General features: G+C 35.7%; 1 protein-coding gene across 6 annotated transcripts in view; it reads right to left on the bottom strand.

The window, feature by feature from the left end:
• Positions 1–2,539: 2,539 nt before the first annotated feature.
• The window catches only part of MRPL1 (mitochondrial ribosomal protein L1), a 93,217-nt gene continuing 68,524 nt past the window's right edge, over positions 2,540–27,232 (bottom strand). For 2 of the 6 annotated variants that reach the window (XM_060299522.2, XM_030877944.3), the window contains 2 exons: positions 8,747–8,828; positions 7,086–7,338 (listed from right to left, as the gene is read on the bottom strand). In XM_060299522.2, the coding sequence (XP_060155505.1) occupies positions 7,220–7,338; positions 8,747–8,828 (201 nt within the window). In that variant the 3' untranslated portion in view covers positions 7,086–7,219. Of the gene's footprint in view, positions 2,573–4,084; positions 4,157–5,362; positions 5,417–7,085; positions 7,339–8,746; positions 8,829–27,232 lie in introns of those variants that run through there. The other 4 variants (XM_030877941.3, XM_030877948.3, XM_070045584.1 and 1 more) reach the window with 3 other exon arrangements.

The raw sequence follows: 27,232 nt of genomic DNA, 5'->3' as shown, positions 1-27,232 counted from the left end.
AGAGAGAGGGTAATGAAGAAGGGCAGGAGTGCTGACATGCCAGCAACCCCTCACCCCTAGGGCAGGTCTGCCCAGCCCGGGCCTTGCCCAACCTCAGAGCCAACTTCAGTCACTGGGGAGTGACACCCTACATTCTGTCTTCCCCACTAATGGGATTTTTACATTCTTCAAAAATTACTGGACCACGTCACGTTCAGCAAAATGGTTAAAATGAAAAAGATAAACTGATTATCAGCAAGGATATAGATCAGTGGGAACTCTCACACACTGTTGGAAGTTATATTGGTACAACTACTTTGGAAGACTGTGAAGCATTATCTATTATAAATGAACATATACCTAACTTATGATCCAGCAATTCCGCTCTTAGGTATATAGCTAAGGGAAATGCATACATATGTTCACCAAAAGAAGTGAACAAGAATGTTAATAAATAGCATTATTTGTAAAATCCCTAAAACCTCCTCCCAAAAAACTGTATAAGAATGTTCAGAATAGCATTATTTGTAAAACCTCAAACTGTAAAGAATCCACATGTCCATCAACAGTAGAATGGATAAATTGTGATATATTCATACAATGGAATATTAAAACAGCAATGAGAATTAATAAAATATAAATACATACAACATGGATGAGTTTCATAAACATACTGAGTGAACCTGGGCCTCCCCCAAAAAATGCATATGGTAATTGTTATTCCATTTACATAAAGTTCAAAAAGAGGAATAACAAATACATGTTCTTAGAGGTCATGAGAGTGGTTACCTTGAAGAGGAGTATTTTTCAAGGAGGGAACAAAGGGGTTTCTAGGGTACTGGTATTATCTACTTCTTGACCTATATGCTAGGTACATGTTCACTTTAGGAAAATTCATCAAGTTGTTCATAGTTATGAATTTGTGCTGTAAGTCAATAAAAAGTTTCCTTAAAATTACTGGGCTATACCAACAATATACAGCTACATAGGAGAGCTAGAACTTGAATCCTTATAGTTTGCCCCTAGGGTCTGTGCTCTTAACCACTATACTATTTTAGCAATCTACCTTAAAGAAGTACTTGCTAATACTATCTATTTTTAAATATGAAAAACCTACATATGTCAACAGGCAATTAACTGTAAATGTAGGAACATAATTTGTACAAGTATAGAAGATCCACACCACAAGGGAGGCTGATTGGGAGAATCATAGAAGTTTTGCTATATCTGATTTAAACTTTTTACCATGGGAATCTGTTCATGTGTTCCTATTTATGTTTAATAAAATGAAATTGACATTTCTCCCCTCCAAAAAATAAATGGGCAACATTTTTTTTGCATTCAAAGAATATTTGCTATGTATGTAAAAATACTTTGAGTAACAAAGTAAATGTTTTTAGTTCACAGAAATACATTGATTTCATAGAAATCATAGGAAGAGACATTTAATAAATATTCAAGGAATGAAAGACGCTTAGAGATTTGTTGACCCTCCTATCATTGCTATTAATTCCTCCTAGTCATTCATCAGAGATAGTGATGTGGTATAGTGGGCATCTATTGGTCTTGCCTGCCCAGCACCCAGTGAGCCCCTTCTTTTGCTAAAGGCATTTCAATATTCCCCCTGGGCAATTTCTTCTACCCTACTGCATGCAGTTTTGGTGAGATTATCAATTCTGCCTTCTCCTGACCAAGGAGTGGGCGTGTAAACTAAACTAGGCCAAACAGACTCTTTCTCCTTAAAATTTAAATCTTGAGTAGAGTGACACAAGGTCAGAAAACAAATTCACCTTGACAGTAGCTCTCTGAAGAAGCTGTCCATTGGTTCCTGCTACTTAGATGCCTTAAGCTGCACTGCTTCCTATCCTTTCCAAGTACCAGTTGTTTCACTTTTCCTTAGATTCTGTGAATCACTACATATCCTTACATTACATTTTTTCTCTGGTTAATTTCTGTTGACTGTAACTGAGGAAGCACTGAGACAGCTGGATGTAAATATATTCAATAAAAAGGTTACTACAACTTTGCAAGAAAGTCATTAGTATTTAACTTTTGCTTAACTTTTTGCCAGAATTTGCTTCCCTATAAAGTCTACATTAGTCCTACCTCTAATTCTGGAGCTTCATAGTATAAATATACTCCATCTTCTAAATGGCACACATTTAAAACTCTATCATTTATCCCCAAACACTTTCTCAGCAAAATAATCTATTTTCAAATTAAAACATATATGACTACTACACACTCACTAGAATGGCTATAATAAAAAAGACAGACAATTCCAAGTGTTGACAAGGATGTGGAGAGACTGGAACCCTTATGCACTACTGGAGGGAATGTAAAATTGTATAACCACTTTGGAAAGCAGTTTATATAGTTTATATATTTACATAATTTACACAATATTTTTAAATAGACTTTACAAATAATCATCTAGGCAATGTCATCCTAGGCAACAATGCCCATGAAATCATGGTCATTTAGGTGCAAGTTATATTTTCCTATAATATAGTAAAACATACTAAACCCTTAAAGATGTGGCTCACTTACCATCAAAATTCATTTCTTTGTCTTCCTTGGTACACTTATTGCCCTTTGGGAGACACTGGGTTATTCAACTTAAAATTTACATAAATTAATTTTCATTAAAGTAATTACCAACATAGGAAACAATACTATATTTATGCAACATATGACAAGATATAGGAAGTGTTAAACCTTTCATTTAGCAAATACTTGAAAATTGCCTTTGGTTGGCTTTTTTCAAATAATAGTGACTAAAGAGCTGGAGATGTGGGAAACCGCCAAAGCCAAGACATCTCCCTTCCTACCCTATACCCAACATGATCACAACCATGTTATTTCAGGGAGAAAAAGGAGACCTCCCCATGGGAAGAAGAAAAAAAGGAAGTATACGAAATGTTAAGCAGTTATTTAAGGAATTATGGGTCATTGTTTTCTTTAAATTTTTGATTGTGTTCTTCCTTTCTCTACTTGCCCAATTTATTTAATGTCCTTCTATTTTTAAAAATAAAGCAATACAGTAAAACTTTCTGTTCTTTTGAATACCTTCAGAATGAAAACTATTATTTCAACCTATCCCTTATAATAGTTACATTTCTAATTTCATATTTTGATTCAAAAACAAAAATTTAAGTGAAGATACCAATTTCTTCCTTCTTATTTTTTAAAGTATTGATATTTATATACAACCTTTTGTGGCTAGTTCTGTTACTATGTACTCTTAAGTTCTCAAAGAACTAGAAATAGGTGTTTTGCCCATTATTACATGAAAAATACAATCCAAAGAACCTAAATGCCCTCAATGGCCAGAGTAGAACACGAGAAGCTCCAGGGGTCTATAAAGTATTTTTGCTATTTTAGTTGTATAGTCAAATGAGAAAACAAATATTTACCAATAAGTACACAACTATTTAAAAGCTGTATGAAAGGTTACTATTGCCACCTACTGGACACTGCGATTACTGCTTGCTATTAAAAAAAGTCACTATTGAGTAGGTCTCCCCATCCCACCGCAAGCCTCTGGTCTTTAACAAGATGATAAGTAATACCATTAAACTTATGTTTACATGTGTTTATATTAGTAATGTTAATTAATAATGTTTTATCACATCATTTCTAACAACATGAAATGCCAACTACAAAAGCTGTGTCATAAAATTTTTGTTAGAAAGTACATTGATGATCACCTTATGATGTCCTTGTTTTACAGAAGATCCCAGATTTTGAATTGTTTTCCCATAGGAATTCAAATTGTTTACACATAGGGATAGACCAGGAAGCTAGAAACTAGTCCTGGCTCTTAAATTCAGTGCATTATCTTTTTTTTCATCTCAGTCTTTTAAAATCTTGACTTTTATTAAAAAATTTTCACCTCTTATAACTTGGTTAATTGCATACACCAGTGATTCTCAACCTTGCTGCACAAGAATTACCTGTCAAATTTGAAAATAAACTAATTTTGATACCAAAGCTAGAGATTTTTTTTATCCAGGGTTTAAAGATCCATTAGTATCAGTGGTTCTCAAAATACAGTCTTTGAACCAGCAACATCATCACCTGCGAATGAAACTGAGCAGGACCCTGTGGACAAAAGCCTTTCCTTGTCCTCCACTTCCTTGCTTGTAGGAAAAAGGTTTAGCCTCCTAGATGTTCCCTGAGTTCCAGAGGGCAGATGCAAACAGAAGAGTGAAGGAATGCAGAAATAAAGGAAAGGCAGTCAAGAAACAGTGCAGCGATGGGGCAGGGTCCCGGTTCCTCCTCAAGGGCTATACATAACCTGATAGTTCTCCAGGAACTAAACCACCCAGGTAGAGGATGGTAACTTCAGTCAGAGCACAAGCTCTGGATCCCAGACACGTTGAAACCTGAAGGCTAATGACTGAGTTTTGTGGAACATCATCCCGTTACCTCATCACCAACCAATCAGGGGAAGGTCACTCACCTTTCAGTCCTCCCCCCACATTTTGCCTATAAAAACTCTTCCCTAAAAACCTTGGGAGAGTTCAGGCTTTTTGAGCACCAGCAGCCCATTCTCATTGTTCGGCCCGTGAAATAAACCTTTCTCTGCTCCAAACTCCAACATTTTGGTTTGTTTGGCCTCACTGTGCACCAGGTGCACGAATTGGGTTTGGCAACAGGAACTTATTAGAAATGTAAATTTTCAAGGCCCACCCCAGATGCTGACTGGTGCCAAGCAATTTGTGCCTGCAAGCCCTCCAGGTAATTTGGATGCAGGCTAATGTTTGAGAATTACTAGTATTGATATTTACCATAATTATTTAAAACTTTTTACTCTTTTTAAATATAAGATTTTAATTTACTGTTTTCTCAGAAAGAAGAAAATACATTAATAACACAAAAGAGAGAGGTTTACGTGAAGAGTAATCTAGTGCAATTCTACTATTTTTCCAGAAGCATATACCATTATGAACACTCAACATTAGTTCTAGTTAGCCAATAGGAAAAACGCTCTAATGGAAGGTTAGGGAATAATTTAGTCATAGGCCAGTTAATAAGACCCTGGAATGCTCTTGCCCAGAGCAAGTTTTCCAACCATATTTCCTTGTTCCTTTGTTCTGCTCAGAAAGGTATCTTTCTAAGACATAATTAAGACCTTTAGCCATATCATACCTTTTAACTCAGGAAGGTCAGTTCTAGAAATATAGAGGAAACTAAATTATGCTCAAAGATTTTCTCCAAAGTATTGTAAATAATAAGGTTAAGGGGGACCTGAAAGCAAGTTAAATGCCCCCAAACTAAGAACTGACTCCACAAATTAGAGCATCAATAGGATGAAATATTGCTCAATCATTAAAATGCTTTTCATATAAGATTTTAAATAATATGGGGAAATGCTTACTTTATATAACATCATGTGCGTACATGTTCCCTCTGTTTCTCTGTCTCTCATTCTCTGTCAATTGAAAAAGATAATGGGAAGCACCAAAATATTAATACTGGTTATCTGAGTAGTAGGACTCTGAGTGATTTATTTTTTTATATTTATTAGTGTTTCTAAAGTTCTCTATAATAAGAGTATACTTACTCTATTAATCAGAAAACCCACAAATACAGTAATAGAGTTTCTACTCTGTGATCTAGGGTCTTTAAATAACAATCAGTATGCTTTCAGAAGACCATAAATGTGGGAAACAAGTAGATATCTTTTTTCTCTCCATCCTGCGCTGCTTTTTTCTCATCCCACTCCTCCAACCCTTCTATTTCAACTTTCTTCTCATCACTGTGCCATAACCCCATAGCTAGACATACCGAGAAACTGAAGTGTAATTATTCAATATTTTAAAAATTTAAAATTGGTTAAATAGTTTAATTTATCTTAGAACACATAAAAAGGAGGTAAAATAGCCTAATGGTTAAGAGAACAGGCTTCAAAATCAGACAAATGTAGGTTTGAATCTTAGTTTGCCACTTAGAGGACCTCACACAAGTTTCAATTTCCTTAACTGTAAAGTGAGAGTACCGCCCTTCTTACTAAACTCCTGCGAGGATGAAATGAGAGAATGCATAAAAAGCATAAGATAGTAGTAGGCACTCAATAAAAGGTAACTGCTGTTACTGTTTTGTAGTTAATGCTACAGTTGCTTTTGGTAAACAGCCCTTAAATTTTAATTTTCCTGTGGGAAAAAAGGCTTAGTGGAGTACAATGGTTGTTCACAGTCTTTTGGACTTGTCAGACCACTAAAATTTCAAAAACAATTGGGGAGACCTATATGGAGCCGTCAAAATATTCTTTACAAAGTGAGTGTTATTAAAACCCACCAACAAATTTATCAGGACTATTTTTTCATATAAGAAAAAGCCCTTGAACATCCCCTAAAAAAAGTGGAAGACAGTCTCAGAGTAAAAGAAATCGTTCCCAAGAAAGGACAGTTGGCAACTGCATGACAAAATTATCCTTATTTTTTTTGTTTTGTCACATACCAGTAAACACTTAAGGACCAACACCAGTATGCAAACTGGCAGCCTGATCCTTCAACTATAAATTAAGTTGTTTTATCTACCTCATGGGATATTCATTCAACAAACACTAACAACTTGCTATTAAGCAGAGGAATTCAGGATCAAATAAAGTATATAAAAACACCATACACAGTGCCTTGTATATTACAAAGCACCATTAAAATATATAATATTTTAAAAAATAAATAAATAAAATATACAATATTCTTATTACAAAAAATACAAATACTATAAATTGATTCCTAAGAGAAAAAAAAGTTTTCCACCCACTTGTTTTAAGGGCTTAATCATTTTCTATATTCATGCTATCACAAAAGACATTAAGGAATTATTAGAATGAAGATTTCCATATTTTTTCTTCAGAAAATAGTCATATTTGTGATGTAGCTCATGACTCTGCCATTCTCTGTCTTATGGGAACTGAGGATGTTACTTTTCCCTCAGATGGTATGACTCTCAAGGGAAAGTTATTAAGCTAGAAATTGCTGCTATAATTATCAGATTGTAGAATCTGAATACTAAGGAAGAAAATTTAACATGATCTAAAAGTTAGGTTCAGACACAGAGCAAATTTTATTTTCTTAGTTTTGAAAGTATTATAAGATTTTCCAGTGTTAAAATTTACTTTCAAGTATGATGATCAAGAAATAACAAGACACCAAACTTAGAAATTAAAGTTTTTAATTTTCTCTGTTGTTTCTTGATCCACTGAAAATAATTTCTCAATGTAACACATTTAGGCAGCTTTTTTGTCACTTTCTTCAGGTTCTACTTCTTTAGGCAATAATGACTCGATCTTTAGTAACAAACCTTCACTTGTTGAACTTCGAAGGAAAGCACGTATCACAAAGGGTCCTGAAAACAAAGACAAGAATCAATTTTCATTTTATTCCATAGATACCTAATGAGCAAATACAAACATACAACAAGAAACTTTATAGGACTCGTGTTATATTTTCACTTGAAAAGTACTGATATTACTGAACTATTATTTTGAATTATAACAAAGGGAAGATCGCTTCATTTCTAGAGTAGAAGACAAACTAGCTGTACCATAGTATATTAGAGATTTACAGATGGAACTACACATATTCACTAATAATTCATTTCTCTCTTTCAGAAGGTGATCACCTAGAATTTATTTCATTGCAAAGTCAACAGTAAAGGGAACAGGTGATGATATTTACATTTGATGGCAAGATTCTAAATATTTGTTTAAAACAGCACAGATGCTAACTCTGTGTTACCAAACATTTAGTAAAATTCCTTAAAAATTAAAAAGCGTTTCATAAGAACAATGTTAAGGGACCCTCAGTTAAAATGGCAAAGAGAAGGTAACTACATTGCTTTTAGAGATTTACTGTTCATCATTCTACTCCTGATATAGGTTCAGAGGCTCCTATACTCAAAACAAAGTTCTCCATGAAAGAGAAGAATCTATACACATACAATGACTAATTACTATGGTCATATCTAGCACAATAGAATTAACAAATGAGGTATTTATTCATCAGTGTGTTTAACTCCCAAAGAAGGTTAAACATAACGTGAGATTGTGTTTTAATTATACACTTGGTTTATAAAATGAAACATGACAGATTCCTATAATAGTAAGCCTGTAAGTGCATAGTTAAATGAGGGTTACAGACTCTTGCTTTCAACCAGCAGAAAGAGAACACGTTTGCCTGAGGAAGGACTGTGAATGGCAGGTAATGCAGTGGGTACTACACGTGTTCCTAGCCTATGACACAGCTTCCACATCAAGTTTCACTGTTCTCCACGAATCACCCCATTTATAAATAGTGATTCGTGTGACATGATTAAAAACCTTGTTTCTTTTCTAAAATAAATAAGATTAAGAAAGCCAACTGCTAGTACCAGTGACAAAGTGAATGGTCTGGCTTCAAAATATCATCTATCTCATAAATGACTTTAGTTTCTGCTTAAACACTATTGTAAGTTTAAGGCAATCCGTTACAGTTTTCTTTCAAACTTTATTACATTTAACGGTAGAAATAATGTGGGAATTTATAAAGGTTTCACAATGTATTCCTTATTAATGTTAAAGAGGTCTCCTCTCCAAACAACGACAACTTCTTAATAAGGTCATTAGGAATCCTTTGGAGAATTAAGTTGTATTTCTTTAATCCCTGGAAATATTATTGCTATTGCAGTTGCATATTAACTGGATTGTTTTCTTAATATTTTACATTTTTAAAGTATCACAGAGCTACAAGGAAATCTACCCCAGGGAACCACTTACCCAAATTCAGCGGTCTTTGCCTACAAACTTCACTGATAACTGCTTGCAGATTGGCAGCTATCTGGTCACTTGACATATCCAGCTGAAAGAAAAGGATATATAACGTTAATGATGTGAAAGTGAGATGATAATACAATTTTTGGTAACTGTATCAGTAGTTGTTCCAGACAGTTTTTTCAAATATTCAACTAGTGCAAATTATGTATTAGGAGACCCTACTGTGAAAGAAAAAAACTTCCATAACTTTTTTCAGAATACTACATTAACACGTCTTTACATGTCAAGACTTAATTATCTTTTAGAACACGTTATAGCAAAGTGTTTTAAAGTTGCTCCACTTGCGATTCCTTGAATTCCAAGTAATTTCCCCAAAGCATATCCTGGGGCAGAATACACCATTCCCCCCACCCCTTCCCTACCACCAAGGAATTAGTGACATTTTTTTTTCAAGTTGTTTATTTTTTAAAATAAACTAAGAAAATATTTAGAAGTTAATGCTTTCAAAAGTCCAAAATGAAACTACTTGACAACGCACATTCACATAACGTATCCCACACAGAGGCATTTTCAAGATGCTATGCTAACACTCTAACTCTGCTATAACAATTATCCTGCTACTTAGTAAAAGCTACAGTAAGTAAATATATAGTGAATGAGCCCTATTCATAAAACACCTAAACCCAGCACACATCTTTGGAAAGTCCTTGAGTTTACCATTCAAATTCAGTGCATGTTATTCTTCTTAAATATACCAGTTAAAATCAGTTCCATTGCATTCCTATGTTTAGAGGATTTTGCACTTTGCCAAATGAATCCAGTTTTTAAAATTCATATAAAACTTATAATAGTATAATTGGCAAAAATTAGACAGTAAGAGTTCAAACAAGAATTCTATTTTCCAATGACTCTTGAGACCACTGTGAGAAATGCAGTACATAAGCATAAAGAGAATTCCTCCTGAAACAAATTATTCTCATCATCATCAGACAACATTTATTCGACATTCACTTAGGCATGATGCAGTACCAAACCCTAAATGAGAAGGCTTGGCATTACTGGAGGAATTTTCACTTTATGCCAATCCACAAGTGGGAGTTTGGAGAGGGAAAAAAATCAAGCAATGCTTAGTTCTCCTTATTAAATCCATAGAACTTACAGACTTTAAGTTGTATTGAAGTACGTAGTTCACTGACAGACAGGGCACCTTACATTTGCTATGGTAAAAAAAAGAAAACAAAACAAAACACCAAGAGTATCAACATGTGTCCTTTCATTCCTCTCTTAATTCTCCATTTTCCCTCCTTTCTATTATCAACTTAAGTAACCAACACAGCTCTAAGGAGTTCCTTTACCCTTTGTAAAGACCTATACCTACCTTAGATTTGGGAAAGCAATAGATACAAGAAAAAGCAAGAGGTCTAGTATATCTTCCTTGATAGTTACAAGCTATACTGTTGGACTGTATATACTAAACTTCTCAGATTTTTGTAACTATACTTTCTGCAGACTTATATTGCCATTCTTACAATAACCTAACAACATAGGCTTTAGAAATGCAAAACAAAAAAACCCAAACAACAAGAAGAACAAAAAAGAAATGCAAAACAGATGACTTCAATGGTTTCATTAAGTTTTAAAATATACAAATTGTTTTAAAATATAGTTTAGGGCTTCCCTGGTGGCGCAGTGGTTGAGAGTCCGCCTGCCGTTGCAGGGGACACGGGTTCGTGCCCCGGTCTGGGAAGATCCCACATGCTGCAGAGTGGCTGGGCCCGTGAGCCATGGCCGCTGAGCCTGCGCGTCCGGAGCCTGTGCTCCGCAGTGGGAGAGGCCACAACAGTGAGAGGCCCGCGTACCGCAAAAAACAAAAACAAAAACAAAAAAACCCAAAAATATAGTTCACACTTTTGTCCAAATTTTAGCACCTCTAATTATCAGTACTATGTCCTCTACTGAATCTTAAAATATATTTTTAGCCATAATACCTCACTTTACTTTTTCTTTTAGATATTTTGTAAAATTATGAAAAAGATATATTTTATGGGCATAACTTGGATTACACAATTGACTACTGATGACAAAGAGCTATGTAAAAAAAATGTATGCATGCATGCATGCATTTTATCAAAACTTGCATAAGAAATTTATTTGGGCCAACAATGATCTAGAGATAACTCAGGAAAGCAACATTTACAAGCTTCTCCATCTATATCTCAGTTGCTCTGTTCTTCCAGTAGTGCTTTTCCACACCGTAACATTCTGTGGCCTGACAAAGGTAAGAAGGACCATTTTGAGGATATATCATCTGTTAGATTCTCAATAGCAGAGCATTAGACTTGGCAAAGCAGGAAAAAAGTGGGGGCTGGGGGAGTGGAAGAGGTTGACCTTGAAGGTGATATTGAACTATGTTAAGCACTGTATTTGTGTGTGTACATGTGTGTATTTGAATATATAATAGTCATAACAGTACCTATGTTTAGCTAAAGTGATTGTCCACTACAGGGCAAAATAGTTATTCCTTGTTCTGTAGCATAAATGTTTTTAAGAAAAGACTGATTTACTGAATCCTCCCTTCTGCTTAACATCCTTATTATATCAGAAATAATTCCCTAAGCAGACTAGACGGAAGACTTCCCAAAGATGTCAGGGAGGTGGCTCAATCGATACAGCTGAACTATACCTCTTTGCTTTAACTCTCAGATTTTCCTCTTTCTATGCAATTCCTAACCTTTGTTTTCAATCGCTCTCTACCATTATGAGAAAACTAAAAAACTGTGGTCCTTAACCATTGTTTGTCCCTTTGAGATGCAGACATATGCAGGATAAACTATAGTCATGAGAGTGTCTAAGACAGTGATTCTTAAACTTTTTTCGGGTTATCAAAACTTGCACCAGAAAAATGCACACAGGCACACAAAAATTTTAGCCTATGCTTTTAGGGTCTTCGAGGATTCTTTGAATAAAAGAAAGGGGAAGAGAGAAGAAAGGCTCCTGAGCAAAGGGGCTCAAGTTAAAAGGGCTACACTCTGAGAACCACCAGTGTCACTGTTTAATTTGGCTCAAATACTTTGAAGGACTAAGGACAACAGTATGGAAAGAGGATTCAACTTAATTTTCTACATTTTACAGAGGACAAAAAGAAAAAGAAAAAGCAAAGTGTGTGTGCACAGTTTTTAAACAGTCATATTTTCCACCTAAAGTGGCCAGCTTCTGTCACTGTAAATGTTGTAACAGCCTCTAGATGACTGATCATCTCTAGCTGGGAACTGCAGAGAGGACTGCTGCTTTGGATAAGCACTTGTTAGAACACCTGACCTCCAAAACCCCTTCCAAGTGCAATGTTCTAGGGTTACAAATAGGGTAGCCTGGCAATGGTTTCTGCAGGTGGGCCAATACTCAATTCCCTTGACTCCTGAAAGTCTAAACCAAGAAAAGGAAGACAAGACAGTCTGTGTATCTCCTATACAACATTAAGTAACAGTAGTAGTAGAAGTAGTAGCAGCAGCAGTGGCAGCAGTAATAATAATACTAGAGCAGCTCTATTTATTGGGTGCTTACTCTAAGACAAACTCTGTTCTAAGCATTACATAGATATTCTCATTCATTTCTCCCACGTATCCTAAAAGATGGGAACCATTATCATTCCTCTTTTTTTTTTTTTTTTTTTTTTTTTGCGGTACGCGGGCCTCTCACTGTTGTGGCCTCTCCCGTTGCGGAGCACAGGCTCCAGACGCGCAGGCTCAGCGGCCATGGCTCACGGGCCTAACCGCTCCACAGCATGCGGGATCTTCCCAGACCAGGGCACGAACCCGTGTCCCCTGCATCGGCAGGCGGACTCACAACCACTGCGCCACCAGGGAAGCCCTATCATTCCTCTTTTACAATTAGAAACTGAGACTTAGAAAACTTTGTAACTTATTCAAAAGCACGCACATGATAAGGAGTGGCTCAGCAGCTATGTGCATGAGCTCTAAAGGCAGAGAAATGTGACTTTGAACCCCATTTCCACCATTTATTAGCTTGTAACCCTGGACACAGCTAGTAAGTGTTGGTAATCCTTAATGAAAATTAAAGTGTCAGTTGTCTGGGAAACACAAATGAGTTGGTTATAAACTAAGGGGAGAAAAAGAGGAAACTAAGTGAAATACTGAAAGGGAAAGAATATACATTTAAGTGGGAAAAATATGAATTTTTCTTTGCACCTAATGAATCCTTTCCTACCTTCCCAGTTTTTAGATGTTAACAGCGTACAATTTAGCAACATTTACTTGGCCTTCACTCTTTGTTGGGCAACATGCTGGGGACTAGGAACAGAAAGATGAGTAAGATACAAACCTTAACGTCAAGGAGCTCACCATCTGGTCACTAAAATACAACATGACAGGTGCTACTCTAATCAAATGAACAAAGTGCCACAAGGGTAGAGAGGAAGAAGTGACTGCCTTTGGCAGAGAAGGCTTCACAAAGGTTATATTTAAATTGAGTCTTAAAGGATGAAGAATTCTGAAGGACAAAGAGAATCTTCTAGGCAGATGGAGCAGCAAGAGGTAATGTGAGAACAGGTGGATCAGGTGACCAGAAGGCAGCTCACTATATCTAGGCCCAGGGTTGCAAACTCAAATGGCTACAGTGGCCACAGCAGGTAACATGCATGATTGAAGAGGACTGGGTTTGAGTGCATATGCATACAGGACCCACGGGGCACAGGCTGTGCATAGGTGGAGAGCACTGCTCCATAGGGAAGAGGCAGCAGCCACTGAGTGCTAACAGAATGTTACACTGAGGGCTCTGAGGCCGGTTTATCAGAACTCTTGACTGGTGAAGAACAACTAGAAATCTGGATTTCTATGTGACATTATCTAGTTTTTAAATGCTGAATCAATAAAACAAAACAAGTCTGGGGGCCAAACTCAGCCTGTAAGCTGCCAATTTGTAACTCTAGACTTCAAGCTGCATCACTGAAAATAACAGGAAATCCTGAATTTGAACTTGACATAGTGATTTGACACTAAATTATAAAAAGATTTGAATGTAAAGCTAAAGATTTTAGAATATATTCTGTCAACAGTGAGAAGCTACTTAATGTTTTTAAGCAGACAAATGGTATTTCTGGTTTACGTTTTGGAAAGAATTTTAGAGGAAGGGTGTAAAACAGGAGTTGGCAAACTTTCTCTGTAAATGATCAGACAGTAAATATTTTGGGCTTTGCAGGCCTAACGGTTTCTGTCGCAAATACTCAGTTCTGCTGTTGTGGTGCAAAAGTCATCACAGACAATACATAAACAAATGACCACAGCTGTGCTTCAAGAAAACTTTACTTACAAAAACAGCTGGAGAGCTGGAAGTGGCCCACAGGCCACAGTTTGCAGACCTCTGTTGTGGAAGATAGACCAAAGGATGTCTGAGAAAGTGAATGGGCAAAAGAAACCATTACTTTTTGCTAAAGCAGAAAAGATTTTTGTTTTGTTGTGTTTAACAGAAAGCTTTGTTGGGTGCTGACAGACTTTTGGTATCGTACAATGCATCTATTATGCAGACGAGGCAAAAAAATGTTTTGTCAAGCTAAGAATTGCATTGCCATTTAAAATAAAAGTAGGAAAAATGCTTAGCAACTGTTTCAACAACTGCCGTATATTCTATATATGCACTTGAAACAAGATGTTGCATGGGGCCTTTCTGGAAGTTTCTTCAGGACTGATGACCAGGGCCTAAATCTGAAAGCAAAAAAGGCATGTACTGCGTGCCCTATATTTTAAAGAAAGACGTCAACAATTAAGGCCGAAAAGTTCTCACCATAATCAACAACCACGCTAAGGAGAAGCAGGCCAAGAGGCAAGGCTCCAAGAGGCTCTTGTGTAGAGACTGGGGGCATTGCCAGAAGAATATACTAGTTTGCTGAACATATGCTTGAAGGACATCAAATAAGTAAGAGCTGGTCACTGGCCAGAGAAGTGGCAACAACCAAAGTGGGGACCACAAATACAGGCAGATAAGACGGGGAAGTTGCCACTTCTCCCTTATTCCCTTTGTTAAGCCTCTACCACAGAAGAGTTAGGCCTGGAACAGGGAGTAGGGTGAGGTATTTAGAACTGCATCAAGTCACTGCAGCACTCTACAGTCTAGAGTGGGAGAAGGTGTGAGTGAAATTTTACTAAGCCCTCCCTGCTTCAGATCACGAGCTATAAAAGCCTGGTTCCAAATTGAACAAGGAAAATCTCTGGATAGCAGATCACATTTTTGAACTGAATCTCACTGCACTTTTAATTACTGAGAGCCACTAGAATCATGCCTGTCACCTAACATGCCTGTACATGGCACACTTGGAATCGGGGGATGGAGAAGACTGTTTCATGTTTGTACTCCTTTAAATTCAGACTTTTCAACAGACCTGTACATTTACACACAGACTGCATTCTGTGCACATGAGAATTTATGTTCAAAGGAATCATGCTTATAATAATGGGTGATACTGGAAACAACCTAAATGCCCAAGAAAAGGAGTAAAATTGAATAAATTAAGATATATCCACAATACAGCTATGAAAATAATACTCCGTAAGAATTTTAATGATTCTGGAGAATATTCAAGATAGAGTATTTAAGGAAAAGAGAATAGAAAACTCAATATATAGTATGACAGCAATTACATAAAAAATAAATGCATAGTGCCTTGGAAATCTCCTCCCCTTTCCTAGAGCCCTGATGATATGCCTGCCTCCTACCCCTTAAAATTCATTTACTCCCCTCTCCTAAAGGAGAAGGTGTTTTTAGGGCTCAAGGCTTCCCTTTTCCATTCCTTCATCAAGGTTTCTGAATAAGGTTTCTGCTCTGCTACACACACACACAAATGCATGCATAGAGAAAGAGCAGTAATGAAAAGCACTAAAATGTTACCAATTGCAATTTTAAAATAACGTTTATATTCTTATTTATGCTATTCAGTATTTTTCAAATATTATTATGTGCATGTTATCACCTGTTGATTAAAAAAAAAAAAAACTAGTTTTAGTTTAGCATTTTAAACTATAAAACCAGTCCTTTAAGATGCTATAAATGGGGCTTCCCTGGTGGCGCAGTGGTTGAGAGTCCGCCTGCCGATACAGGGGACACGGGTTCGTGCCCCGGTCCGGGAAGATCCCACATGCCGCGGAGCGGCTGGGCCCGTGAGCCATGGCCGCTGAGCCTGCGCGTCCGGAGCCTGTGCTCCGCAACAGGAGAGGCCACAGCAGTGAAAAGCCCGCGTATCGCAAAAAATAAAAAAATAAAAAAAAAGATGCTATAAATGACAAGGTATACTTTATTTCTTCACGTTTCGCTGAAACAAAATAAAAACCATTCTCACTTTTGGTACGGAGGGATAGACCCAGACCTCCACATCCCCCCACCACCATGGGTCCTAACAGCTAATTATGTTGTTACAGACTTATGTATATATTTAATTATATTTTTTGAATTGAAAGGCAGTAAAAGTAACCTTTTTGGGGGTGTACAGTTCTATAAATTTTAACTCCTGCATATATTTGAGTAACTACTACCACAGTACTGGACACAGAACCCAAAAAATCCTTCCTCATCCCTGATGTGGCCTCTCTTAGCCACTCCTAATCCCTGGCAACTTTTCATCTCTTTAAAAATGTCATACAGGGCTTCCCTGGTGGCGTAGTGGTTGAGAGTCCACCTGCCATGCAGAGGACGCAGGCTCGTGCCCCGGTCCGGGAAGATCCCACATGCCGCAGAGCAGCTGGGCCCGTGAGCCATGGCCGCTGAGCCTGCGCGTGTGGAGCCTGTGCTCCGCAACGGGAAAGGCCACAACAGTGAGAGGCCCGCGTACCGCAAAAAAAAAAAAAAAAGTCATACAGATGGAATAATTACATGTAACCTTCATTTTCTTTCCTCCATAATTCACATTGTTGTACAACTCTGACCACCATCTATCTCTAGAACCCTATCTCCTGCATCTAAAAGTCTGTACCCATTAAACACTAACTCCCCATTCCCTTCAACCCCCAGCCCCTGACAACTACCATTCTACTTTCCGTTTCTATGAATTTAACTGCTCTAGGTACCTCATATCACATTTGGAATCATATAATATTTGTCCTTTGGGACAAATATTTCATGGAATCACATATTTGTCCTTTTGTAACTGGCTTATTTCATTTAGCATGATGTCTGTAAGTTTCATTCATGTTGTAGCAAGTGTCAGAATTTCCTGCCTTTTTAAGGCTGAATAATATTCTACTGTGTGTACATATGCATTTTGTTTATCCGTCCAGCCTGAGATGGACACTTGGGTTGCTTCCACCTTTTGGCTATTGTGAACAATGCTGCTATGAACATGGGTATACATATACCTCTCTGAGTCCCTGCTTTCAATTCTTTGGGGTATATATCTATAAGTGGAATTGATGGATCTTATGGTAATTCTGTTTAACTTTTTGAGGAACCGCCACACCATCTTCCACAGCAGCTGCACCACTTCACATCCCCACCAGCAATGCTCCCCACTCTCGCCAACACTAATGTGTGTTCTTTTGGTAACAGCCATTTCAGTAGGTGTAATGCAGTATCTCATTTGGTTTTAATTTGCGTTTTCTTGATGGCTAATGATGCTGAGCATCTTTTCATGTGTTTATTGGCTATTTGTATATCTTATTTGGAGAAATGTGTGTTCAGATACTTTGCTCACTTTATCTTTTTATTATTGAGTTATAAGAGTACTTTATATATTTTAGATACAAGTCTCTTATCAGGTATATATATAGTTTGCAGATATTTTCTGCCATTCAGTGGCTTGCCATATCATTCTGTTGATAGTGTCCTCTGATGCACAAAAGTCTTGTTTTGATAAAATACAATTTATCTCTTTTGTTACCTGGGCTTTTGGTGTCAGTATGTAACCTTTTGAGACTACTTTCACTCAGGTTACAGTATGTAACCTTTTGGGACTGACCTAAATTGTTGTGTCTATCAATAGTTCATACCTTTTCTTATCACTGAGTCATACTCCATTATACGGATGTACCACATGTTTTTTTTTTAATCCATTCACACATAGAAGGATAACTGAGATTTTTCCATCTTTTGATGATTATCACTACAGTTCCTATAAATATTTGTGTTCAGATACTTGTGTGAACGTTAAGTTTTGATTTCACCACAAATGTTTCAACTCTATGGGAATGGAACTGGTGGACCTTACAGTAAACGTATATTTAGCTTTACAAGACACTATCAAACTGTTTTCTAGAGTGGCTGTATTATTTTGTATTCCAACCATCAATGTATGAGAGTTTCTCCATAATCTTGCCATTTTTTAAAAAAGTAATTTTCTGCACAATATTTCCTCCTTTCCTTTTGAGACACGGATATGAAAGTTAGATCTTTGTTATCGTCCCATAGGGCCTTGATGGTCTTTTTTTTTTTTCCTATCTTTCATCTCTGTTTTTTAGATTTATGATCTACCTTCAAGTTCTTTGACTCTTTCCTCTGTCACCTCCATTAATTTCAGCTCCAGAAGTTAACACATAATTTTTATGAGATCCCTTTCCTAAGTACCCCGCCCCTTGATATCCCCAGTACTTTCTGGTTCCCTGAGGCTCTCCTTTTCAGCACTCTGCCCAGAAAGCTGAGGTTTTATTTACATTTTGCCTCTTACTTCCTCCAACTGTTTTGGCAGTGGGGGCCAACTGGCAGGAAGACAGAGAAGATAAGAAAAGGGTGCATGCCCCTACCTCTTGAGACCATAGATCCTCCAATCAGAAAGTGAGGCAACCCCATTTCTCAATTTTAGATACCTGTGTCTTCCTCTGCACCCACTGTCACTGTTAGGAGCCATGATCTCTATTTCCCAAGCCTGAGGTAGAGGGCTTCTCCTAGAGCTCTCCTGGGGCTCTCTGCCTGCATTGATGTCTGCTTCCCGGTTTCAGGCTATGTTGAGACCAGGCCATGTGACAACACAAAAGGAAAAATGGCAAACTCACTGCCAGTTTGGTGGTACTTCAAATTCTGGTCTTCCCTAATTTACCTGCTACTATTGACTTTTCAGAGTCTTCAAATAGCTGCTCCATGCATTCTGTCCAGGTTTTATAATAGGTGCACTCACTGAGAGAGATAGGGTGTCATGTGATTATTACACCATCTCACTTGGAACCAGAACTTCCCAGGCTTATGTTTTATATGTTTATATTTTAGGGTTGGCAAACTTTTTCTGTAAAGGACCAAAGAGTAAATATTTTAGGCTTGGAGGGTCACATATGATTTCTGCTGCATATTCTTTTTTTATACAACCTCTTAAAAGACCATTCTAAGCTCACAGGTGGTACAAAAACAGACCACAGAGCCATTGTTTTCCAACTCCTGTATTAGAATACATTATTTATCTCCAAGTATACAAAAATTCATGCAAAGACAAGTTGTAGTATGATTTATGCTTTACATCACTTTAACAAATCAATATCTTTACCAAAATCTATGGGTGCTGTAAGGCGAAAGCAGCCTTCATCATTGCTCATGATAAAGTTGTCTGAAAAATCCGTAGTTTTGTGTTACATTTAATATATTTAATAATTCATAATAGGATCTTATAGATGTTTTATTGTTTACTGTAAATACTATATTACTAAATGCTATTATTTGTTTAGAAGTAACACTAATGAAAATCGCAGGGAATTATCTTTCAGATCCATTCAATTTCTTCTACAAGGATTTGGATAAAGACAGAATTCAGTAAAAGCTATCATACTTTTCACTGCTTTTTGAAATAAAGCTAACAAAAGAAAGCTGTGTGTGCAGTGTACTGACAATTACTTATTAACAAATGGGTTGGCAAACAAAGGAAAGCAAGTCAGTTTACTTCCCTACTGCATGTTATGTCACATATTTTTCATCATGTGTTATTCTATTGATCAATGATCACTACATTGTTGAGTTACTGCAATGAATTAAAAAGCAAAGTTAGCTGTTTCTCTCAAATGGTATGGTTTTTCTTATGCTATTACTTATATCTGATTGAAGGGGAGAGTCACACTTCCCATCCCAAAAGTTCTGGGAAATTATCATCTGCTTTCATGACAGTATAGATAAGAAAACTAAAAATGATAATAAACTATTTTTAATTCTAATATGACTACTGGTAAGAACAACTGATAAAAATCCATACAATGGATATACCCTAAAATACTACAAAGACTATTCATCCCAGTTAAATAAATATACATCTCTCACAATAAAGCATCAAGCAAAATGCTGGCACATACTGGGTCCAGGATAAACATTATTTTCTCCTCTTTCTTAGCCCCATACTTTTAGAAATCTAAGATCTACTGCCAGTCTACCTCCTTTATTTTTATTAAGAACTAAAAAGTACAGAATTGGACTTTTATATTCTACAGTTTATTTTCCACCTTTAAATTTCCTTATCTATGACACAGTACACTGCAATATACCAAAAATAATGCAATGAAAGAAAAGTTAATCATCAACTGGAAGAAATGGAGGAAAAAGGAGGGGAAGTGGCAATGAGCCATGAACCAATGAGCTGCCTCCTTGTATCCAACTATTGTTTGTATCTAATTGATTTAAGCAATACTCCTTGCTTGCCACTTTCTCAACTTGTGGATCTAGATGCTTCAAAATAAGGCTTCATTTTCCACGCTCTACACTACTCACATCTTGTTTAACTGAACTCCGACACGTTCACTTTTCCTGTTCTAACATGTTCGCTAAAACTGAAGGCTCTGATTTCAACAAAAGATTTTACTATGTTTATATTCCCTTGCCCTGAACTTGTTTATTTTTGTTACCATATATATCATCTTTTATCAGCTGGCAAGTTGACAATATTCTTGCCACAAAACAATTCACTATTACACAAGCAAAACATAGTGATACACACCTATGAATGGACCATGTCTACAACTTTAAAAAGAGGGGGGAAAAGCACATCAAAGACACTGCCTTTATATTAAGTATGTCAAAGATCCAAGTATATTTGAAACCCAGACAAGAAACACTAATTAAATCAGGTCTTGGCATGATTTATTATAAACAGAAATCTGAGATGTCCTATCCTGTTTTTTTTTATTTCTTTTAAGAAAATGGTTTGATTTGCCAATAGCATTATTATTTACAAGTCTTCAAAATCTGGATATTTACATGATTGTAAAAGGGTTCCAGTTGTTTTTCCTTTAATGCTATGATAACCATTCATGTCAAAGCTAGGCTATTATATTACATTTAAAAGATGTTCTTCAAAATTTCAATTATATTTAATGAAGTTTTTAGAAGTCTTCCTCAATCCAAATTATTTAAGAATTTATGTTCTAATTCAATATTAATAAATTAAAAGAAATAGCAATAGTTTCTAAATTAAAGCAGAACAAGTGGCATACATATTTTGAAAGTATAGTTTCTTTAGAATACTTTACTCTTTTATTTACTTAAGTTGATTTCACAGGATACTAGTAGGAATCTGTCTTGTGACATAAGAAAATAAATAGGAAAAGTAGGACTCCACTCACAGGAGGAATCAATGTTTCCAAATAAACTTACTGACGCCACTAATTTGGAATTAGTAATAATTCAAAGACTGTCAAATATGTTTTAAAAGTTTTATGCTGTAATGAATGTGAATGTAATGAATATGATGTAATGAATGTGATATAATGAATGTGAATTGAGATTACAGGAAAATATTTAAACATCTTTAGAGAACATTTACATTAAAAACACTGTTTAATATAAACCACTGATTTGTTAATTATATAGCATAATTAACTGAGGCAGCATCTATCAAGCAACATTTTTGGATTAGATACTCTATGTTATCAAAGTTAGTTGTATTTCATTGAAAAACTAGTCTGTGGTATTCACTTTCAACTAATTCACATTAATTTTCCCATAAATTTAATTCTATTTTTCATGTCTTTCCAACATGTAGGTGGATGAACCAGGAGGTAGGGAAGAGTAGAGAAGAGAAAAAAAAAAGAGAGATGTGGAAAAAGAAAATAGAAAAGAAAAACTTCAGAGAGCTATTAAAAGAAGGAAAAAATAGGGCTTCCCTGGTGCGCAGTGGTTGAGAGTCCACCTGCCGATGCAGGGGACACGGGTTCGTGTTCGGGTCTGGGAAGATCCCACATGCCGCGGAGCGGCTGGGCCCGTGAGCCATGGCCGCTGAGCCTGCGCGTCCGGAGCCTGTGCTCCGCAACGGAAGAGGCCACAACAGTGAGACGCCCGCGTACCGGGGGAAAAAAAAAAAAACTACATTAAAAAAAACCCCTACAAATAATAACAATTATTTTTAAATCATGTCAATTTTCATCAAAGTACCAGAAATAAACTACTTCTTCATCCAGAGACTGAAAAAGTAAAACCACCATGAATGTTCAAATGGGAAGGAAAATATTACAAAGCTGCTCAAAAGCCTATTATAATTATTCTTGAATTAATCCTCATCTAATCTCCTGCCTAGACTGGTGGCCAGAATTCTGAGAGCAAGGTAAGGGAAGAGGACTGGGTGGGGAGGAGGGAAGGATTTCTCAACATTCCATATACATATATTCACTTAATCTCCCTGTTTTCAATTTTCTCAACTCCTGATCTCCCCCAGTAAGAGACCTTTGTTTTAATCTTTCCCACCATCTGCTAGCATGGGAAAGGGCAGTTACCCAGAGTCATGAAATATGTAAAACTCTTCAAGAGTTTTCAACTAATCCTATTTCAGAAGGTTCTTGCCCCATCTCCACACATACCATTAACACAGAGATATCTAGAGCCAGATCCTAGCCTTTTTAAAGATCCTGAAATTTAAATTATATTAATATTTTGGCTTTCTCCATTGCTGACTTAAGATTTGACATTTTCTAATCAGTTACTACTGTGGTATGCATTCAATCCATCTTTACCTGGAAGCCTCAGAGCACATGTTATTTTCAAGTGTCCATGTGATACTTGGAAAAAGAATATTAATCTTATACTATGGGCCACAAGGAAAGTCTCGAGGAATTTTTTAAAAGTAGAAACTAAAAAGGATGCAGTCTTCAACCATAAGGCAGTCAAACTAGAATATAGTAAAAATTTTAAAAGTCAAAAAAGGTTCCAAAATTTTAAAATACTCTCCCAAATAAGAATAAAAAGTCTCATGGCAGATTATTTAGAAAATAATGACAAGAAAACTAAATATCAAACATGTAATTAGAGGCAAATTCACAAATTTAAACTCTTATTAAGAAAAAAAAACTCACAAACCTCATATAAAACTTAGAAAATTATAAAACAAAACAAATCTCAAGATAATATAATAAAGAAAAAGCAAATCAATAATTTATAAATAGAAAAAATAGCAATAAATTCTACAAACTACACTAAAAAACAAAAGTACTTTAAAAAAACATACACAGGATAGCACAGGGAACTATATTCAATAACCTGCAATAAACCATAATGGAAAAGAATAGGAAAAAGAATGTATATATATGTATAACGGAATCACTTTGCTGTACAGTAGAAATTAACACATTGTAAATCAACTATTCTTCAATAAAATAAATTTTAAAAAAATATACAGAAGAATGTCCTATTCTTAGGCTATACATATAAATTATGCATATAAAATATTTGTGTATTTTATATGCAAATAAAAGTGTTATGATGAATGAAGTGTTATGATGCCTGCAACTTAATTTTAAGTGGTTTAGAAAATATAAAAGAATATCTACTATTTTCTCTAAGCAAACTACTTATCCTAGTTTTTCTAAGCAAATGTGACAAAATTGGTGAATCTAGGTGATGAGTATATAGGTGTTTGTTATACTATTCTTTCAACCTTTCCATTCATTTAAAATTTTGCAAAATAAAAAACTGAGGAAAAAGATATGCTGACATTGAGGGTATTTAAAAATAAGAGTTTAAGCTCTTTCAAGTAAGAGCTTAACTAAGCTTTATTAAGCAATAAATTCCAAGAAAATATGTAATGTTTCATTATTTTCTTACCTAAAATGTTATGAATATGATTTAATTTCTCTTTAGATTATCTTTTCTAAAGTGCTATCAACCAAGGAATCCCCAATGCTCTAAGGTAAAATGAAGATAGATCATCAAGATTCCTGATTTTATGGTGTTTCAGAAAGTATTACAGTGAAAAGTCATTTTTAAAAGCTTACATGTAAGCTTTAAAAAGTATAAAGTATACATGTATACTTTAAAAGTATACATGTACATGTATACTTGAATTACTTTGAAGTGAAAAATTAAACAGAAAAAGTTGATTGGACATGATCCTATAGAGATTTTGTAAGCATTTAAGAATAAAAATATGTAGATGTTTTAATTGTGTAAATATAAAAGCTGGTATGCAGAAGTCATTCTTCTTTGTACTTATTCATTTTTAATGTTCTATAAAGTGAAATGTGAAGTAATAGTTTCCTAGATAAATGGCTTTATATGGATTTCAATCATATTCTAACTCAAATATCTGCATAAATATCAGCTTCAATAAAAAAAAAAGGTTGATTGGAAATATAGCAGGTCCTCACTAAACATTCTTTTGAAAGTGTGGAAAATCCCACTAAGTTTCTGTGCTGACACCAAAGCACTTATAAAGGGGCCAAAACTACAAAAAATGATCTGAAACTGAGTAGATTTTATAGTACACTGCACCCTTTAAAAGGTCCACTGTGCATTATAACACAAATCTACATTTTATCCTCAAACTTTATCTAACTTTATTAATCCCAGAAGATTTCTAGGTTAGACTTGATTTGAAAATCAAAGTCTAAAACCCATGAAAACTACAGTAACTATCTCTACATATGTGAGATTCTATTGAACTGGATTCAGACATAAAAGTTAGCTGCTACTTGAAAACATATATACAGAAACATGGGTCAAATTTTACAGGCTCTTTTAGGAGTGTATATAACAGGCCATGAGAGTCATTAATTTATTATGGTAAGAAATACTATGATAGGTTAAATACATCAAATAGGCACATTCCAAATCTTCCTTTAAACTACAGTTCATGTCCTTTCTTCTTGATAAATGCTCCCTACTACAAGTCCTAATGTACCGTATTTTACAGCTGTAGAATTTTTTTTCCTAGTGAAAAGTTCTATCTCTTGATCTCCACCACTCTCAGCAAATGAAACCTAACAACACTATCACCTTTGATTTTAAAATATGTGAAGCAGGGCTTCCCTGGTGGCGCAGTGGTTGAGAGTCCGCCTGCCGATGCAGGGGACACGAGTTCGTGCCCCGGTCCAGGAAGATCCCACATGCCGCGGAGCGGCTGGGCCCGTGAGCCATGGCCGCTGAGCCTGCGCGTCCGGAGCCTGCGCGTCCGGAGCCTGCGCTCCGCAACGGGAGAGGCCACAACAGTGAGAGGCTCGCGTACCGCAAAACAAAAACAAAACAAAACAAAAATATGTGAAGCAGTCAATATTAACAAAAGTAAAAGAAGGGAGAGAGAGAGAACATTTTCGTTTTGACAAATATAATGATATTATGTGTGCCTCTGTAAAATGGGAAAGTCAACATTAATAGAAACTTGGAAAGAACTTTTACCTTATAATAAAGGACAAGTTAAGAAAACCAATCTTACTGGCTTACAATTACACTTACAAGTGATCTGGAAAAGTAGGCTGGAGGCCAAGATTCTTAAATCAAACAAGCAATCTATCACTGAGAAAAAACAAAGCATGTTTCTGAGAGCCTCATAGCTGACATAAAATGGATTTGTGGTATGTTATAAAATACTAACAGACACCCTTTGAAAATTACTTCAAAGTCTTTATTCTGGCAGGTTTCTGCTATAATATCTGGACACTGTTTAGTTTTTTTGTGTAATGTCAAAATATACACCTGACTAAACATTCTTATAATGAATAAAGGACAAGATTCTTAACTCTGACTCTCATTTGTGAAATCCCAGGAATGAAAATTTTCTCTTTCAATATTACTTTTAAGGACTGTTTGAAAAGTTTAGTGTAAATTAAATTTTTATAAAATAAAATACTGATTCACCATATATAATATATATTTTTACAAGGGTGTTTAGGCTGTAACATTTCTGGAAGCACAAGATAAAACTATTAATAGGAGTTCCATAAGAAAACAATTGCAGACAGATGGGATTTAGTGTTCCCTTATACAGTTTTGTAAACCGCTTTAATTTAACCAAGTGAATACTTTAATTTGAAAATTTTAAAATGTCAACAGGTTTATCTGGGCAGCAGAATTATTGCTATGATATTGTTTTCTAAATATTAAACTCAGATTAATCATTTGTAAATTATCTAATTACTACCTGAAATTAAACTGCCATTTAGAATATATATACTGAGACATATTATGTCTCAATTTCATTTTTTGAGAATCTGCCTTAGTTTCATTTCTATTTCGTGGAAAGAGTCATAATTTAAATTTTTAAAAAACTTAAGGTCCAGTTGAAGAAATGTGCTTTTTCTCCCCTGTAAACTTTATTTTTAGTTTTATGCTTTAAGACATTTCCCTTGAATCTGATCACCTAGCAACTCACTTTTATCCCAACCAACTTATTCTTCATGCCAAGAGAGAAAATAAATGGTGATTACATAACAGCAATATAAGAGACTGAAAAATAAAATATTCCAACAATAGTCCGTTCTGTCAGCATGATGTTCAATATATCATCTGAATGACATTTTCACTGATATGAGTATTTTATCTGATAGTGCGTGCAGACATAAACAATTTCATGAATATGTAAACTATAGGCACAAATGGTAGGAAAGATTAAGAAGGAAACTAATTTACCTGCAAGTAATGCGGACAAATGTTAGATACTGGCTGGCTATAAGAGCATTAGTAAAGTTCTGATATACGAAGGCATTAGTGGTTGAGTTCTGATATACAAAGGCATTATTGGTTGAGTTCTAATACCCAAGATGCTAATCCTCAAGTCAGATAATTAAGAAAGATCATTCAACTGATTGTATTTATCACTTTGATACAGAAGAAAAACCAGCTTAAACTACTCAAGAGCAATTTCACATTACAGCAGTATTAGAACTGGATCCTGAAGCAATGTGGCAGTACAGAATTATAACAAGGGAATTCTAGGTGATTTAACTAAAGTAAGATAGTCTCTCCCATACAGGCAAATAAAAACCCAAAACTAATACATTTCACTCTCCCTCAAAACATCTTTCTAGATTAGGAGTCAGCAAAACTTTTCTCTAAAGATCCAGACAGTAAATATTTTAAGCTTCGTAGGCCACATATAATCTCTGCAAATTCTTTGTTTTGCTTGCTTTTTAAAACCATTTAAAACTGTAAAGACATTCTTAGTTCACAGGTTATAAAAAAAAAACAGGCCACAACTGGATTTGGCCCATGGCCGAACATCGTTTGTTGACCCTGCTCTGGATAGCCCCCTTTTATCCAAAATGAGGCGGACCCTGAATGGGCATGTAATGCTGTCAGTGCCCCTTCATCTGCACACTCATTCTA

This window comes from Globicephala melas, chromosome 5 (assembly GCF_963455315.2).
Source record: "Globicephala melas chromosome 5, mGloMel1.2, whole genome shotgun sequence".
NCBI classification, from domain to species: domain Eukaryota; kingdom Metazoa; phylum Chordata; class Mammalia; order Artiodactyla; family Delphinidae; genus Globicephala; species Globicephala melas.
The sequence above is the reverse complement of the archived record's forward strand: the minus strand, read 5'-3'. Positions and strand labels throughout refer to the sequence as shown.